The 20012-nt window shown below is 38.9% G+C and overlaps 1 protein-coding gene across 2 annotated transcripts in view; it reads left to right on the forward strand.

Annotated features, from left to right (window-relative positions):
- RANBP17 (RAN binding protein 17) overlaps nucleotides 1–20012 on the forward strand; it is a 270043-nt gene that overhangs the window by 138818 nt on the left and 111213 nt on the right. For both annotated transcript variants that reach the window (XR_008445943.1, XM_054037886.1), the window contains exon 15: nucleotides 14471–14544. Coding sequence is in view for 1 of the 2 variants with exons in the window: in XM_054037886.1 (XP_053893861.1) it covers nucleotides 14471–14544 (74 nt within the window). In the remaining variant the exon portion in view is untranslated. The remainder of the gene's footprint in view (nucleotides 1–14470; nucleotides 14545–20012) is intronic.

The following is a 20012-nucleotide window of genomic DNA, read 5'->3' on the forward strand; positions in this document are numbered from 1 at the left end:
ACTAAAAGAACTATGGAAGGCCATAAGGAAGTGTTTGTATTATTATTTCTCCAGAGTATTCTCACTAGTGATGAGTTGTTACTCCAGGCTTGTAGATCTATGGAGAAAGCAGCCTTTTGGGAACACAATTTATATCTGAGCCATTTTTTTATGTCTGTTTAAGTATTAAATGATTTGTGTGAATTTTACATGTTATTGAATGTAAAAGACTTATTTATCAGAAGGTATTTAGCAAATGTTACATAATACAATATTTTAAACAAAATAATCTGTACTGGAAAAAAAGTTGGAATGAATATTTAATTTCTAGGTCTATTTTAGATACCCTATAAATATCATCATATCTAAAGACAGGATGCACAGAAAATGATGTTTTAAGTAACTGAAATATTGTGGGCCATCTTTGAGTGAATTCTCAAAAGTAATGGCACACTCTGTTTTATTATCATTCACCTATATGTTTTCCATGCACTTTATTCAGGAAGAGATTCAATGCTGGTTTGTTGAATGTTTGCTAATTTTTAGAATATTATTAGTTCACTGCTACCTATATAAACATCTAAATGTCTGTGCTAAGTCATAGCTGAATAATCAAAATTAATTTTTAAAATCTCGTTTTAAGATAAATGAAGTGTATAATAAATGTACAAGTCATCAGTACATACTGGACAAGTTAAGAGATTGTTTAGTTCTTAGTCTTTCAGATTCTCTGACATATAGATTAGTCTCGTATTTGACAGTATTCCATTATATATCATATACACATAATCAAATCTATCTTGTTGGTTTGAGAAGTCAGCAGAACATACTAAAAATATGCTCCATACATTATTAAAAGGCATTACTATCAATCATATTACAAACTGATTGCATCATGTAGAAAAGGGCAATCAAAATGTAGATGTAGTGGCTGCACATCTACAGATTCAGGCACTTAGGAACATGCACATGTGGTATTTGGCTTACCTCTGCATAGGAAATGACTTGATGCTACCTACTTGACTTATTTTGAGACACGAGCCACTATATCTCTTGGCATGTTAAACTGTTCCTGAAAGTTCTGGATGGTTCATTTTCCTTGGATTGACTCCTAGTGCTAAATCATTTATTTCTAAAATGAGTCACTTTATGGGGCTTGTGGTATACTGAATATCTGCATGCTTATGTACAAACACTTTCTCAATATATTTAGAAATTTAACAGTTAGCATTGTCACTGTAATGAGTGTGCAGATTGTCTATAGCAGATGTTTATTCTTACCTAAATGTCTGTTATGGTAAAGGAGTTTTCTACTAATTTAACATCTAAAAAAATGTCAGTGCACGGTGTGTCAGTGAAGGTGTCTCTTTGTTTCTACATATCACACAAAGTATTCAGATGATACTGAGTCAGATGCCTGTCCTCCTTCCATTGAAGTTAAAAGGAAGAGGGTTTCTACTTACTTCAGTGGGAGAAGGAGGAGGGTCCTAAATGGTCAAAGAGAGAAATCTGATGATTTAGCAGCTAGAATCTCAATATGTTGCTACGCATGAGAAATAATAATAAAGCTTTAAAGACTTGAGACAGATAAAAAAGGAAATTCTGAACCCAGCTGTATCAACTTAGTCTTTTGTGCTTAGACATCATAGCACATACTGATGATTTGTCTGCTGAGCCCTCAGAACTCTGAGAAATCACACATACAGCACCAATTTCTGCTTTCAATAACACCTGTATAAATCTCCATTTCAGTCAGTGGAGTTACTCCAGCTTTACACTGATGTAAATGAGAGCAGAAATGAGCCACACCATACTTGCTCCAGTACATTGAAATAAATGTTTTAGATAGAGAACAAAGTGGCAGTCTTACCTGGGAATTGGTTTGCTTATGTATTTTGTGTCAGAAATGCCTGGTAATCAGAATGTTTAAGAATGTAAAATAAAAACACTAAAGTGGAAGTTAGATTGGCTCCTGTCTGGGCAGGGAGTTAGGCAGGCATTATGAAGCAGCTGCAAGAAAAGATTGAAAGAAGGGATTGTAACACAGCTGGACAACTCCTCCCTTATGAAAATAATAGGATAGAAAGAGAAAGTGTTGTGTTTCTTGCTTTCCCTATTTTCCAGCTGTGTAGTTGTATCTTTTCACTCCCATTCTTAGTTTATAAAAATCACCTTAACAAGATTGTGCTCCCCGCACATCAACCAGCACATAACTGTATTAGCAAAATTTGTGTTTAAATTATTTTTAAAATCTTTTCCTTAAACAGGAGAAAACTAATGTAGATGGTACAGTACCTCCATGATCCTATTTCTGAATAGCCAGTCTGCAACTATTCACTCTATTGTGATTTGATCAAAGTCGGCCCTCTTCTGTTTGTTGTATAGTTTCCCTCATTATCAACATTGGTGGTAGTCCACAGTTCTCTGAATGCAGGCAAAAGAATTTAGGGCATACTTCACTCCACATACCACTTGCAGCTATTGCCACATATTTCAGAGGACCCTACAGTAGAGGCTGAACTGCAAGACTTTCTGTACATTACCCAAATAATTATTTGTTGGGATTCCTGGGTTCCATTCACAGTTCTGCCATGGTCAGTTGTGCGATTATTATTACTTTTGTAACCTATTTAAATATTGATACATTTATATTCAGGATCCTTGCTGATTGAGCCACTGGGATGGATTTTTTGTATTTACCCATGCTATACTCACCTTAAGAGTTGCATACCCCATAATACTTACAGATAGTGTTATGTTTCAAGGCTAAAATGTCTGGGTTGGTCAATATCTGGTTTTAATCAATGCCTGATATTCGTATCATTCCCCTCCAACCCTTCCAAAATGCAGCTGTCAAGTATCTTAGGGCTTGTCTACACTACCGCACAGGGTAGATCTAAGATAGGCAACTTCAGCTATATGAATAGCGTAGCTGAAGCCAGCATACTTAGATCTGCTTACCGCAGTGTCTTCACTGCAGTAAGTCGACTGCCGACACTCTCCCATTGACTCTGCCTGCGCTCCTTGTTCTGGTGGAGTACCGGAGTCAACGGGACAGCGTTCAGCAGTCAATTTATTGGGTTTATACAAGCCCTGATAAATCGACCCCCGCTGGATCGATCGCTGCCCGCCGATTCGGTGGGTAGCGTAGACAAGCCCTTATTCATCCATAGATCAGACCACATCACTCCCCTTGCCTAATCCCCCACTGGCTTCCTCGGTTTAAACTTTTTGCGTGAAATCCTCATTCCATTAAAGTCAATGACAAAACTCCCATTGACTTCAGCAGGGCCTGAATTTCATCCTTTATCTTTGCCTTCAAAGCCCTACACTATTCCATCCCAATGAATGTAATTTTTAATGGTGTCTTTGTTCATTTCTCCAATTTCACCAACCTCAATACATCTGTGATTTCCTTCTCTCTTTGTCTTTGTGCCTTCTTCCCAGCATCCTCCTTTGCATGGAACATCTCCCTAGTCTAAATATGCCAGGCCCCTGCTCTCTCTTCATTTGTATCCCTTGTTAATGTCACACCTATTTTGTGACCCTCCACAAATGTGTATACTAAGTTATGTCAGACACCCCACATTTTTGCTTTGTTTAGTCCTTTCTCTTGGTTTCCTAATGGTTATGGCTTCTTTTTTCTGTTCCCTAAATTTGAGCTCATTTGGAGAATATTTTACCTTTATATTTGTGTCTTGTAGAGTGCTGAGCATATATGCGACATGTAAAGAAATAATACACACTACTCCAGGAAGGCCTCAATTACTCCAGGGAGTGGTGGTCCCGGTAAAGGGAGTGTAAAAGTGTCTTAGAGCCAAGTGCTCCACCCCATTTTCCACCAAGCACAGCGTAATCAGACTCTAGAATCTGCCCCATAACATCTCCATTAAATACATTAATAGTGATGTTGGAAATAAATCTTGGAAGGAATTTAAGATTATGCAGCACATTTACTAATATACTGTAGATAGTTAAAAGAAATTGAGCAAACTTTTTTACTGGAGACCCCTTTCACATCTCAAGCCTCTGAGTGCGACCCCCCTAATAAGTTAAATACACTGTTTAATATATTTAAAACCATTATAAATGCTGGAGGCAAATGGGGTTTGGGGTGGAGGTTGACAGCTCGCGACCCCCCCCCCCGCATGTAATGACCTTGCGACCCCTGAGGGATCCCAACCCCCAGTTTGAGAACCCCTGCTATAAGTATATGTGTGGTTTTATTTTGGGGAGAGGGTGAGTAAGATTATTCTTTATACATAATTAAAAATGAATTGATATTTTAGAGGCATTATGTAGGAAGAAAGTTACATGGACAAAGCAATACCGAAGCCACTAATGTTATAAAAATAGCAGGAAATGGAGGAAATTAATAACAGGGCAATACTTTATAAATATGTTGTCATCATCATGATAGACAGTTTAAAAGAATGTATTGCTTAGCTTAATGATTTAGAAGACAATCAGATAGTAAAGAACAAGTGTATGAAAATAGCTGAGTACATCGACTAAAAAATAATATAGGACAAAAACAAAATGCACATCAGTTTGTACATAGTTTAGATGTAATTGCTTATACTAGTTGTAATAAGGCAGAACATTATTTAAGAGCAGCTTAATTAATTTAATATATACATATGGAAGGTATACAGATAATGAAATAAGATTACATTTAATGTATTTCAAAATCCGTTTTTCACCCAAAAATGGTTGCTTAGGGATCTATAAATATAATTCATTAAAAATAGGAATACTGGGTTTTTTGGCTGCATGTGATATAAATACATGTGATCATTATTGAAAACCGACTGGGAATGGTAGTTTTAACAATAAATAACTGCTAGTTTTGAGGAATATAATTGAAAAACCAATGTTCACCAAGGTGGTTTGAAGGACATCTTTGAAAATACATATTATTTAAACTATTTTTCACATAAATGATTTAACCAAACCATCTGCTAAATTTTATATTCAATTGTATACTTTTTAGGAAAAGCCTAAACAAGAAAGTTATTCTTTGTATGCTGTTTAATCTTATTCATAACCCCTGTTTTACCCTCAACTGTTAGGTAAAGGGTCAGATTTTACTAACGTGGCTAATAGGACATAAATACAGACATTTCACATGGTGTACCATGTAAATGTAAACCTTTGTAGTTACAAGTTTTTGTAGCTGGAGAATTGTTTTAAAAGGCATGTAATTTATTAGCTATCAGTAGCTGCTTTATTGCCTTGCCGCGCTGCAGTAATAAATAAAAGAAAGTGAACTGATTTTACAAATGGCACACAAGGTGCACATTTTGTGAAAAAAGTCTTTTTTTAAAGAATTGGCATTAAATCCTTTTTTTGTGATGACAAAGAGGCTAAGAGTGCAAACTGTATTTTCTGTTTATCGAAAACAGAGTCTTTTTTTCTCGGGGGCATTTTTTCCTATGATCATCAAGGGATTTCAAAAGCAATAAAGTGTGGAATCATTGTTCGACTTGAACAGTATTAAAACTTAGGTTTTAATTTCAGTGAAGTAATAAGATTTGAACCTGTCTCACATTACAGCACTGTAAGGCATTTAGCAATTGTATTTTAAAGGAGGTTTTTAAAATGCAGCTCACTTGTAAGCTAACTGTCTGTCTAGTAATTAATAGTTTCTCTTCAGCACAGGCTGTTGTGATCTTACTAGGAAATCTCAGTTTTTGTTAATAACAAATTATGATAATTGTAAGGATGTTAATTCTTAATTAGTTTAAACCTTCAGTCATTTTTTGCTCTTTTCTGAGAATTATTTTAAAATGAGGACAAAAGGAAAAAAGTGAAGTGTAAGGGATTCAACATAATTTTCAGTTTCCATTTTTTAAAAATGTGACACTACAGCTACCTGTAAATTTCAATAAACTTTATTTCCTGATTAAGAAACTACTTCAGCCACCTGTCAAGAATGAATGAAGTATCTTATGCTTACGCACCGCTTGTAAATCATGGATGTTAATTACTTTTACACAGAAGTACATGTAGGATAACACTGCATAGAAAGCTAACTGTTCCCTGTACTCATGTGTTGAAGCCTAGAACATTGAGACTTACTTGTACAGCTTAGAAAAGAACATAAAGGTTTAAAATATAAATGTTTCTTCAGATCAGCTTGACAACATATTGGCTAATGAGACAGTATTTACCATTGTGAATAGCAGTTGAAAATAATTACATGTAGTTAAAAGAAAAAGTTTACACAAAGATGCATGTTCAAAACAGCCATCAATGTTTAACATTTGAGTAGTGAGCTATGGCCTTTCATGATGATTTTGAACAGTAACTGCCTCCATTAGCCATAAGGTTTGTTTCTTTATTTTAGTAGATGGCCTAGATTGTAAATATTAGAGGATCTAAAATAAATCAACACATTATCCTAAGGATACAAAATGTAAGAGCTATTTGTGGTTGGAAACCTTTGACAGATAGTTTGGATGAAGCAGATGATTGCCCGCCTCTCGTATCTGGCCTCCATTGCTATGCCTGCAGGCAGTTTAGTGTTATAGTTGTATATTGATGTCAGGGTTACTACTGAGTGGCTAGCAATGACAGATGTCTATAATTACAGGCAATGCTTCCAGTATTTCAGAAGAGCCAGCCTATGTTGAACAATTATCTTATTTCTGGCTTGCCAAAGAGTGTTGTTCAAATTGCTAGTATTAGCTATGGGGACTGTAACACCTCCCCTAATGCCTTGGGATAAATGTGCAAAAAGCAGTCAGATATACAACTTAAATACAAAATCTTTTTAAAACAAGTGATACTGATAAGGTTCAAATACTTAGAGCTTGATGCTGAAAGGTGCTCAGCACCTGCAGATACTATTGAGGTCAGTGGGAATTGCACATGTTGAACACTTCCTATAAATAGACCATTATCATTTAAATGATTAGTTTATTATTTACATATATCTGACAAAATCGTAATGCATATCAGAGTTCTGAGTGTGCCATTGATCTAGATAAAGTTAAGCACTTACAGTAGAATTTAGTTTACCATCTTTTTATAGCTATAACTGCAAGTAGTAATATAACCCCTTGATATCACTAGTTTTGAATAAATGTAGCTCTTTCCCTTTGCAGTTTCTGACTGAAGTGAAATTTGCTCTCATGTCCATATAATATTGGTTAAACTCAATCATTAAAGGATATCAAAGCAGTATTTAGGTTTCCCATTAAATACCTGACTGCATATGAAACTTGAATCTCTGATCTGGTGCTGATCACCACCTGGAAACTGCTGCCACAGAGTGGGACATTGAAAGCCTACAAATTTAGGCAAGAAGGTTAGAAGGGTATGGGTATGAAATTAATAGAACTTTTGATGAGAATCACTAATATTTGATCAAATGTGCACCAAAATGCACATACTTAAACAGATGGAGGATGGAAGCCAGTGAGAGAATGCAATTAAAAAAACTCCACGATGGATAGTGACTAAGTAAATATACAAAGTATTATTTACAATTTAAATATATTTAAGTGGTTTACTTAATAGGGATGGATTTAACCAGGTGCTTAGAGTTAAGCATGTGCTTAAGTGCTTGGCTAAACGAAGGCCTAATAGATCAATTAAAATTTCTAGTAGAAAAAGAAGAGAGAACAAAAACTTAAATTATCTTCAATAACATGAAGGGCCATGGATACATCTTGTATATTGACCATCCAAATTACCGTTAAACTAGTGACTGCTGGCATCTTCATTTAGATCAAGTGTAACTCTTTTAATGCTTAAGAATTCAATATTTTGCTCCAATATTGAACATCCAACTTCTTTTTATGATTATTACTCCAATATAAAGACAGAATGGAATTTGCTTTGTAGTCTTTTTACACTGGTTTCTTACTCTCCACTGTCACAATGCATCATAATTTTTTTAGCACCAAGTAGTAGATTCAGAAATGTCAATTTGTATAATTAAGCCTAATTTTCTGTTTCAGAGTGAACTCCTGCTCAGCAGTGCTTCTTACTTTTCAAGCTCTTAAACTGTGAGGTTGGGCAAAATTGGATTTTTTTCCTCTCAGTAATAAATAAAAATGAAAACTTTGTCCAAAGAATATTGTGCCTATATTTGGGCTGCACCCATAACCATAGGCCTGGTCCAGCAGCAGTCCCAATAGTTTTGCACTAAGCATGAGAAATACAAATCACTCTCCAAAGAAACTCCTTATTCTCCTCAGTGTGCCTTCAAGGTGGGCAGATACCTTCAAGATGGAAGGCAGGGGGACAACAGAGACCTTGGGAAGAGATTGGAAATATCAAAGGCAGGATGAGGAAAATGAGTGGATTTCACTCCCCACTTCAGAGAAATTTGATTAAATAAAAAGCAATTTCCATTAAAAAGAAAAAGATTCTCTCAAGTGGGAAGTGCACACTTCATATGGACAGGTGGGGAATTTGCAATCCTGGCACCATGGTTTCCTGTGAATCCTGTTCCTCCAAGTAAGCTAATGGGAGTGGGACAAGAACAACCCATGATGGTAGTATTAAGTGCTGATATCATCAGAAGCTGTGCAGATGACCACATCATTTCTATCATTTCTGATAAAACATTCCCCCAGTGTTGTGGGGAGAGAGCACCCTTGATGCTGGCACTGAGTGAAAGGGATGTTCATACATATATGTACAGTATGCTCAGGCTTCTTCCTCTGATGCTACAGCTGAGTTGCAATCACAGTATTCTGATTATTATAGTCACTAACTACTATTTTAAAATGTCATTTTATAGAATGCCTATGCCAGGCAAAGGATCCCTCTATGCCATTTTTATTAAACTCGATATTCATCCAGTATATAAATGTATCATGCTATTCATGTCATCAGTACCCTTCCTCCTCTGCTAGTTGGGTTGGGGAGCAGGTGGCAACAAATGGGAGAATGGTGTTTTGATGCCCCCCAGAGGGTCACCTCGTCCCCTGTTCTCACAGATTCTGGTTGAAAGTTGGTCATAAATACCTATTTTACTTTCCAACCCTCCTCCCACCCCCACCCCCACCATATCTGTATCGTATTCCTAAGTTAGGGAGCTAAACGTGCAGCTTCAATACTCAGCATATTCTGTTGGCCTGGTCTCTGAGCTGGAGATCTTGAGATCTCACTTTTTAAGACAAGTCCCTGTCCATGTTGTAACTGTTCAGGAATACAGGCATTCTTGGTGACATAGTTCAGGGCCTCCACAGTATTCTCCTCTTTGTGCTCAGATACAGGTAAATGAGTTCGGAAAGCATGAATTATTACCTCAGTCCCTTCTCCTTACTGTCCTGGATGGCGTTTAGCCTGGTAGTCAATTCCTTGACCTATTTAGTAGGGAAGTTAGCAGTTCTGTCCTGTATGTTTGTCTCTATGTGTCGTGTTCTTTTTCTCTTAGCTTTTTAGACCAACTATTTAAACCTGGGAGCTCATATTTTCAAAGTCATTGAGAGGGAATTTGGAAGCTCAGTTCCTGTTGATTTTACTGGGAATTGGGCATACAATTCCCTTAGGCAACTTTGGAAATCTCATTCTGGGTGCCTAAAGACACCTAAATCTATATTTAGGCACATGTATTTTTCAGATTTTCAGAAGCCTCTAAACATCAAGCCATTTAATTAGGTGTCTAACTTAAGCACTTAGCTCCTGACCTGGGATGCACTGGTAGGATATGTAGGGACTGGGCTGGCTCCACTAGCCCCTTCATAATAAATGCAAGATTCCAAACTAAGGGTTAGGTAAGTGACCAGCATACACTTGAGGAAGGCTCATACTGCTCCTTTTTGGAAAAATAGTGAGGAGTGTTCCAGAGTAGTTCCCCACCCCATCCCACTCCTCCCCTCCCACCTCTTCTGCATTAACATCATGGCTCAAGGCTAAGCTTGCAGCTGTTACCACTTGGCTCCTGCCCAGCTGGCTTAAAAATAGTAAAGGCCTAGTTTTGCCCTCAGCATCTGATGACAAAATACTTTAATGTTGTGTTCTACATTAGTACTTGTTCTCTGTAGCAAGGCCTGGAGAGTATCAGGAAATTATAACATCTTAAGCATTTATTGTGTGCCTAAGGGTAATAACTTTACTGTAGTTTTCTAAAGATTCATTATCCAGAATCTTAATTCATTATAACATCTTTTATGAAACATATAGAATCAACATTTTCTTGTATTTTCTTATTTGCACAGTGTGTGAGATTCATTTCTCTGTTTTAATTTGTTTCATGTGGTGCATTTGAGTACATTCCATACAGTGCCGTTATTGAATTTCTGTGACTGTCATTATATAGCCATACAACCTTTAGGAACTCATATTCTGAGTTTCCCAGTTCTGTAATCTGTTTCACATTTAAGGATTGACATAATTAGCTTCTTCAGAGTTATAATGATAGTTCCAAAAAACAAAGCTAAACATATCTAGGGCCAAAAGATTACATGAGCATAGAGTAATAAAACTTTAATTTTTACAATACTTTCTATATTATATCTCTATATTTTCTTAAACTATAATTAAGTTCAAGCGAGTTGCTTCATGAAATTTTGTCTCTGCCCATGTATTTATATATTTCTCCCTCTTTTTCTCCCTTCCTGTTTTATAGTGTAGCAAATAAACTTCAAATTAGTTGGGGGGGAAAGAGTAGCAATATGTAATTTGAGTAGCTGATGAATTAGAGTGTCTTTTGGATCACAGAATATGCCCTCACTTGTTTACAAGCTCAGCTGTTGTCTACTGTAAACCTCTAAGTACTATTGAGTTAGTGTTAATGGTACAGATGAAGAAAGTATATTTTGACATTTAGTTCACAACATCCTCATCCCACACGTGCTCCTTTCCCTCTGACAATATTATTCATTTACTACCCTATTTATAGTGTGCTGGCCACATGCCTTCCCTTCACTATCATGCCCATTTCTCTGTTGCTTGATTACTGTGTTATCTGTCACTTGCTTACTGTGTGAAATCATAGAAACAAAGATCCTAGCCAGTGCTTCCTTTATACAGTCTTCAGTCTGCGTGGCAATGAAGGAGTCTCTGTCAATGTAGGATGAAGTTACAGCCTGCCTATATTTTCATCCCATGAGCTCAGCTTGCAGAACGGCTAAGTCCAGAATTAAATTGGGAACCTCAAAACTTGGTGTTGTTTCATTTTCTTATTGTGAAGTTCAGTTACATTGTGGTGATATTACAACATGACCACACAGCTCTATAACCTGATGCTGGGTCTGCATGTGAATTTGCGATATTGGGCAGGGCTGGGAAAAGAGTATTCAAAATTCTGAAGATGGCAGAAAATTAATTATTCCTTTGGCAGTTTCCTTCCAAATTATGATTAATCCTCCCACTAATGTAAGTGTTATAAAAGGACCTGAATGCATCAGTATTGGTGCGATACTGCTGCCTAGGGTGATTTAGGATGCAGGTATTTCATGAAAGTATGTCCCCATGCAATTCTTCTGTGGCTCAACCCAACTGAGTACATATATGGCACCTATATTTAACCCAGTGAGAGAAATCGCAAGAACCTGATTCAATTTTAAATTGGAAGTTTAAAATGAGGGCACTTCAAGGGACCATGTCACATCACCCGGAGGCCCAACTGGCAATATTACCCTCTGCTCCTTGAATACATTCCATAGTCTTCTGTTAAAATTTTGTAACTCATTGAATGTCCAAACATAAAAGCTGACTAATGACTACCTTCAGGAGTCCGAGAAAATGGTACTTACCAATGTTTGCATTCTGTTGCTATGGAGGCCAAAACTATGGAGTTTCTCAACGCAAAAGCGTATTTTGTTTTGGGTAATGATGTCACTATATATGTTTAAAGTTTTGTAGTTTCAGAACAAACCTTAAATACAAGTAAGACTGTGTAGTTGACTAATATCTCCGATACTGTATAAGGATATTGCCACTTTCCTCTCGAAATGGCAAATTTTAATATTTGGCTGAGAAGGAAAAGATTACTGGGGTACAGAAGGAAAGCTAACCTAAAATGTGACATAACTGCACTATTACGTTCTCCGAACCGTAGGTGGAGAAGGAATTGCTTGAGTCTGGGAAATGTTGGAACACAAAACCAGCATGCAATGTTGGAACCAGCGAACCCTGGTTTTGTTCAGATATTCGTGTGTGTGTGTGTGTGTGTGTGTGTGTGAGAGAGAGAGAGAGAGAGAGAGAGAGTATGAAATAAGTGGTGCTGGCAGTGACACCTATGATTAAGGTTGTCTAACGATTTTTTATATCTGTATGACCTAGTGTTTATTGAAGATGGGTTTTAACCACTTCATTATCTACTTGCAAATTTGCTAAAGATTTATGTCATCTTACAAAATGTGTAGTAGTCTTTAAAACAAGCACAGTATTCATACACTGACTTAAAATGACCCTGTCACATGTGAAAACAAATCAAATTGTTGCTGTTAATGAGCTTTTCAATTTACTATTCAGTGGATCAGATAAGTAGATTTAAGAGGTAATGATCCTGTTTAGCACTCAAGCTTGGCTGTCAGATCCTAGTAGTTGAAGAAAATCCTCAGGGACAAAAGCGTTGACACAGTTCTTGATGGGATAATGGGAATCAAAGCTAATGGATGATAAAAGGAGTAGTAAGAGTTACACGGATAATTGTGGATTAAAGCACTGCTCTTTGTCAACATTGACTGCTGTTCCAGTATTTTATTTGGTAAACTCTGATGTGGTGAGAGCCTCGTTTGACAACAGAACACAATGCTAATATAGCAGGTGAGCACTTGTGCTCGCATTTCCTATCACAGGAAGGAAAACATCTGAATATCAATATATGTTAGTAAGGAACGCAAACCTTTCTGGTGAAAAGATTTGATGTGGAAAAAGTAGAAAACAAATACAGAGGTTAAACTTTTGCACACACAAAATTGGATAGTATAACTTGTTTCAGTGGCATAGTATTTACAATTAAAGTACCAGACTGTGTGTTTTGAATATTAAATATATTTAAATATTTGACATTACTTTTTTCAAGGTATTTGGAGGGATTGTACTGTCTATAATAAAGAATTTTAGTATTCCAATTGTCTAGTTCACCAAAGATTTTGTCATTATATGATAGTCCTATTAAAAGTTGACATTTTTACTTATACTGGAAATAAATATATCCTTGCTGGCATCTCCAGTTATTGCACAAATTGGATTTTGTCATGACTTTATTGCATTCCGATTTGAAATCTGTAGGATATGAAAACATATCTACTTACTCCATCATAGAGTTAAATACTGGCATTTCCTAAGAGTGACTTGATGGGGTGGCATCACTAGCAGCAGTGGAAATAGGTATAAACAAGTCTGATATCCTCCCAGAAGTATTCAATATCTGTAATTCATTGCAATTTATAAGTGTGATAAGTAACGTTTCAGAATAAAATTGGCAGCTAGATGGCACCAGTCTTTCATCATTGGGTGGCTTAAGTTACACATGTTGTGACTTTGGTGCTCTCATCCTAGATCTTAATACATACTTGCCCTGAGCACATAATATGGCAGAATTTCATACAGTTGGTACTCCTTTCTTTGGTGGGATTTAGGGTTAAAATAGGAATACTTCAGGACTGAACTAAAATGCACTAGTTGGTAGAGTGGTGTTTGGCCCAAGTCTTTAATGAAAAGCAGGGGTGCTGTAGCTCAAAATGAGGTGCACTGGCAGAACAATATGAAGAATTTTGCCAAGCGCCTATTCTCACTGTTTCAGATTCTAGTAGAGTTCTATTAAGTAATTACTTTCGTGGTCACTAAAAATGTCACCAAAGTTTGTCAAGAACATGCAGTAATGCTAACTGTGAGACATAATGCTACTGTATCTGACTTGACCTGCCGATTGATAAGTCATAATAACAGATCCCTCTAACTGGCAGAATATAAGGAAAACTTGAGAGTTAATCAATGTCCTGGACCTGGAATGAAGGGTGATTGAAAACCACACAACTTAATGTCTTTACGTTACTTGGAAGGAAAGGGAAAGCCCACAATTGGATAACTGGGGAATGCGTAGTTCTACCTGATTACATCAGTGAAAATGCAACAACTTAACAAATGTAAGCTAAGGTGCGGGAGCAACATTTACACCGATGCTGCTAAGGCTAGAGAGTGGTGGAAGATATTGCTTTGCTGCACCCCATTGAGGCTGCTTATAAAGCGCCATTACCTCCATGAGAGGAGGTGGTTTGCTCACTGAACCACAGAGTAAGTGCATGCTTATAGTGAGTATTTACCACATCTGTTTGGGAGGAGATGGTTAAGCAGGGGTGAGTGAAAATCTGTTAGCCCCAAATTCCTGAATCTGGAGGATGAGAGTCATCTATACATGTGATTTAGCCAGGGCCAGATGGATTTAGAGAATAACCTACATTCATGCTTGTGCCCTTTGGCTGCATAAACAGAATGTGGAGGGCATAATATATTTTTGATATAACATTTTTGATACTTGTAAATGTCTATAATGTGTTACTGTTGAAATGTTTATTTTCAGGTGTATGCTCGAATGTCAGAAGTCTTAGGAATAACAGATGACAACCATGTTCTAGAAACATTTATGGCAAAAATGTGAGTTCTATTCTATACATTATTTTGTTTTGTCTTTAATGTTTATCCATAATCAAAGTTTAAATATTAAATTCCCGGTTGAATTTTAATGAGAATAATTCTAGGTGTTTTCAGAAATAGTTTTAAAAATTGAGACATGGGGTAAAATTTTCAAAAGAGCCTAGGTGCCACTATAAAGAGACTTTGGGCTCCTAACTGCTGCCTGTCAATGGTACTTAAGCTCCTAGGTGCCTAAAACGCTTTTGAAAATGGGATTGAGGAGCCTTGACCACTGATACTCTCTTTTGAAAATATTGCTATTGGTCATTATGATCTTCAGTGTGTGTGCGTACACATGCTCCACACACATCTATCCTTTTTCTCTGTGGCTTAGCCTGCTAGGCCACCGGGCTTTCCTCTCACTTGTACACTGGGCAGTCCTCTCACTTTTACACTAGTAACAGCCAGGAAAGACAAGCAGCCAAACGGAAGTAACTTCACTCTCTTTGGTGGCAGCTCATCCTTATCTCCCCAGTTTGATATTCACCTCATTACAGTACAGATGCTGGGAAGTGAGCGCTACATCTTGCTTGTAGTCACGCTCCAGAATTTTCAAAAGAAAAGAGTTGGAAGCTCACTGAATGGGGCAAAATCCCTCCCTTAAGAAAATATAGATTCAGACAGGGATGAGACCATGAATGACCAAGGTTTGTGAAGCAGCTATGGAAGATTATAACCACCAGCCCTCTCTCTTGTGATACTTGCCTGAATAAATTAATTCTACCTGGCATCACAATGTTCAAATAGATTTTTTTATTCTCCCTCTAAGAATACCTCTAAAAATTATCAGATATCTTCATGTCTGTTCTCAGGCACCCTCTGTGGTTTCCTGGGGGCAGACTTTTCTTTTTCTCATGTCCAGCAAGCCCCAGAAAAACTTCCAAAGTTTCGACTTTTACAAGTTATACACTGTCTTTCTGCCTATATCAAGACTCGATGGATTCCCTTCTGAGGCAGAGAGGGTTTCCTCTGAAACTGAGGTTTAACCCCTGAAGCAAACCAAAAAAGTTTCTCGGGAAGAATAGGAATATCTGCTCCAAAATGTGAAGGCCCCCATGAAAACACAGATTCTAAAGGTCTCCTTGTGTTCCTGGGAATGGAAAAGGATAAGAGCACCTTTCCTTTCTATCCCTCCCAAATTGGCTTCCTCTAAATCTGGTCTATATAGACTTACAAATGGTTTTCAATAGGGCGTTGTCATTGCTAGGAAAACACCCTACTAGAACCATAAGATTAACCGTGACCAGTTGATACAATACTAAATATAACAGTAATAAATCACCAGGACCAATGGTATTCACCCAAGAATTCTGAAGGAACTCAAATGTGAAATTGCAGAACTACTAACTGTAGTCTGTGACCTATCATTTAAATCAGCTTCTGTATTAAATGACTGGAGGATAGCTAATGTGACACCAATTTTTAAAAAGGGCTCCAGAGATGATCCCGGCAATTACAGGCTGGTAAGCCTGACTTCAGTACTGGGCAAACTGGTTGAAACTATAGTAAAGAGCAAAATTGTCAGACATAGATGAACATAATTTGTTGGGGAAGAGTCAACATGGTTTTCGTGCCTAACCAATCTACTAGAATTCTTTGAGGGGGTCAACAAGCATGTGGACAAGGGGGATCCAGTGGATATAATGTACTTAGATTTTCAAAAAGCCTTTGACAGGATCCCTCACCAAAGGCTCTTAAACAAAGTAAGCTGTCATGAGATAAGAGGGAAGGTTCTCGCATGGATTGGTAACTGGTTAAAAGATAGGAAACAAAGGGTAGGAATAAATGGTCAGTTTTCAGAATGAAGAGTGGTAAATAGTGGTGTCCACCAGGGGTCTGAACAGGGCCCAGTCCTATTCAATATATTCATAAATGATCTGGAAAAAGGGGTAAACAGTGAGGTGGCAAAATTTGCAGATGATACAATATTGCTCAAGATAGTTAAGTCCCAGGCAGACTGCAAAGAACTACAAAAAGATCTCACAAAACTGGGTGACTGGGTAACAAAATAACAGATGAAATTCAATGTTGATAAATGCAAAGTAATGCACATTGGAAAACATAATCCCAACTATACATATAAAATGATGGGGTCTAAACTGGCTGTTACCAGTCAAGAAAGAGATCTTGGAATCATTGTGGATATTTCTCTGAACACATCCACTCAATGTGCAATGGCAGTCAAAAAAAACAAACAGAATGTTGTCAAGTATCAGAGGGGTAGCCGTGTTAGTCTGAATCTGTAAAAAGCAACAGAGGGTCCTGTGGCACCTTTGAGACTAACAGAAGTATTGGGAGCATAAGCTTTCGTGGGTAAGAACCTCACTTCTTCAGATGCAAGTCAGAATGTTGGGCATCATTAAGAAAGAGATAGATAATAAAACATAAAATATCGTATTGCTTCTATATAAATCCACGGTACGCCCACATCTTGAATACTGTGTGCAGATGTGGTCGCCCCATCTCAAAAAAGATATATTGGAATTTGAGACCAAATGGAGTAAAACTAGGAATCAGAGGAGGGGCCATTGTATCAAATATAGATGCTTCAGTTTGATTGGCTGACTTTCCTTCTGTTGCTACCAATGAGAGGAAAATTTTGTGGCCTGTGCCCTATGACCAACTCTCAGAAAACCAATTAACAGGTAAAAGGATAAGTACTACATGCATTTAATTTTGTCATGTATGTCTTTGCATAAGCAATGTAAACTAAGCAGTAATGAAATCCTATGTATATGCTTAGCATTTTAATGCCATCTTGAACACTTCTGAAAAAGTTTAAAAAACAATCCTAGTTTTACATGACATGTTCTGTATTTTTCTCATTTCTCCTCCTCCATGGTTTATTACATTTGTATGAAAATATTATCTTTGTTTATGAACTGTTCATTGATTGCACTGGAGATAATTTTGGTATCACAAAAGGAGTATTATTTCTTAAAGTGGAGAATAAGAAGTAAATACTATTTTCAAATGACAAAAATCTATTTTCTGTACACCTTTTTATGTCCCTAACCATTAAAATAAACTGTCTACTTACCAACAATAGTGTGTTTAGTGTAAATCTGAACTAGAGTCCATAGTATACTGACACAGCAAATAAAACATTATGGGTCAGTCTTGACTGCCAACATTTCTGTTGCTTTATTCCTAGGCCTAATCTGAGCAGATTCTGCCATCTGTGCCAAATAGTCTGCATGTTTTGTACTATGGACGCATGACTACACTGAGATTACCAGTCACTTTCCCTTGTGAGCCAAGTCAGTATCTTAACCCAGGGGTGGGGAATCTATGGCCCACGGGCTGGATCCAGCCTACTGCTTTATTTCATCTGGCCTATGACAATTCTCCGCGCTTTGTGGGCTGGAAGCCCCAAGCCTTATCACCCCTCATGGGATTGGAGCCGTAAGCGCCAGCTCGCCCCGCCAAGGGGGAAGCTATTGTTGCCAAACCATTAAAAGTCCAGTCGGCTCTGCGCAGCTCCTGGAAGCAGCCGACATGTCCCTGCGGCCTAGGCGCAGGGGTGGTCAGGGAAGCTCTGGGTGCTTCTCCAGTGCCAGCTCCCATTGACCAGGAACCACGGCCAATGGGAACTACAGAGGCGATGCCTGCAGGCGCGGGCAGCATGTACCGCGCAGAGCCACCTGACCATCCCTGCGCCTAGGAGGCGGACATGCCAGCCACTTCTGGAGACAGGAAGCCTGCCTTAGCCCTGCTGCGCCGCAGACCGGGGGCCACCTGAAGTAAGCACCACCTGGCCAGAGCCCGCTCCCCAAACCTCCTGCCCCAGGTTGGAACCCGCTCCAGCACCCTAACGCTCTCCCAGATCCTGCATCCCCACCTGCAACCCAACCCCCTGCCCCAGCCATGAGCCCCCTCCCGCACCCAAACTCACTCCCGGAACCCACACCCCACCCCTCTGCCACAACCCTGAGCCCACTCCCGCACTCCAAATCCCGTGGGCCCAGCCTGGAGCCCCCTCCTGTACTCCAAACCCCTCAGCCCCACCCCAGAGCCCTCACCGTAATCCCCTGCCCTAACCTGGAGCCCTGTCCTGCACGCTGAATCCCTCATTTCTGACCCCACCCCAGAGCCTGCAGCCCCAGCTGGAGCCCTCACCCCCACCCGCACTCCAAACCCTTGCCCCAGCCCAGTGAAAGGGAGGGAGGGAGGGGGCTGGAGTGAGTGGGTGGCAGGGCCTTGGGGAAGGGGTGTTCAGTTTTGTGCAATTAGAAAGTTGGCAACCCTAAGGGAAGCCCTGAGCCTCCGCTGCAGCCCCATGCGTCTGGAACCATGAGTGCCGCGCACTCCCCTCCCCCACCAGCCCGGCAGGGCTGTTTGTGGCCCGCAATCTGTGGGTCAATGGCCCCTGGTAGAAAAAATGTTCCCCACCCCTGTCTTAACCCAAATCAGTAGATTAGAAAGCCATTAACTCTCTGCACAGGCTAGACCCATTGACAGGGCCGGCTTTAGTAAGTGCGAGGCCCGATTCGAATACCCGGCTGCGGTCTGGGTCTTCGGTGGCACTTTGGCGGCGAGTCCTTCACTTGCTCTGGGTCTTCCGCGGCACTGAAGGACCCGCCGCCGAAATGCCGCCGAAGACCCAGAGCAAGTGAAGGACCCGCCACTGACGTGCCGCTGAAGACCCGGACCGCCGCCGGTGAGTAAAAAAATTAAAAAGGCGCCTAAGTTAGGTGCTCTTTAGGGCACGGGCCCCTCTTAGGTGCGGGGCCCAATTTGGGGGAATCGTCCTAAAGCTGGCCCTGCCCATTGATCTCACTTTTTTCTGTGTAAGGAAAATGTTAACACTTGTGGTAAATATTTTTTTTTTAATACTGTGTTCTTCATAAATACCATTGTGATTGACATTAAAATGCCAGTGTTTCTGTGCATTTGCATGGTGGTATGTAAGGCATGACAGTTGCTGTTTTGTTAATGCACAGTGTTATCTGATATAGCACCCTTATTTGCTATTCAGAGGGATAATGCTTCCTCTTTAATGGCAAACACTGTCTTTCATATCAGAAAGGGGGAGAAATACATTCGTAATGTTGAAGTAATACTTCACCGTTGCAATCTAACATTAGAACTATTGAATACCCTTGAGATCATGTTAACTACTTTTTCATCTAATCATGAAATAGCAGTTTGTCTATAGTACTAGAGTCTTGAAAGAAGTTGTCAAGACACTTAAAGTGTGTGAAGAAAATATTCTATACTTAAATACTGTGGGAGGAACATAGGGAACACAAATATAATGGTTTGATATGCAATGGTCAAACAAGTGGTGATCCTTCATGACATTAATGAATTTTTGTATTCCACTAATTAGGGGTCTTGCACCTCCTCTTGTAGTAGCTTGCTGGTTCTTATGACAAACTTAATGTCTGGTTGCCATGTGCAGCATTCCTTCAAGTCTGATGTGACCT

This window comes from Malaclemys terrapin, chromosome 8, assembly GCF_027887155.1.
Source record: "Malaclemys terrapin pileata isolate rMalTer1 chromosome 8, rMalTer1.hap1, whole genome shotgun sequence".
NCBI lineage: Eukaryota > Metazoa > Chordata > Testudines > Emydidae > Malaclemys > Malaclemys terrapin.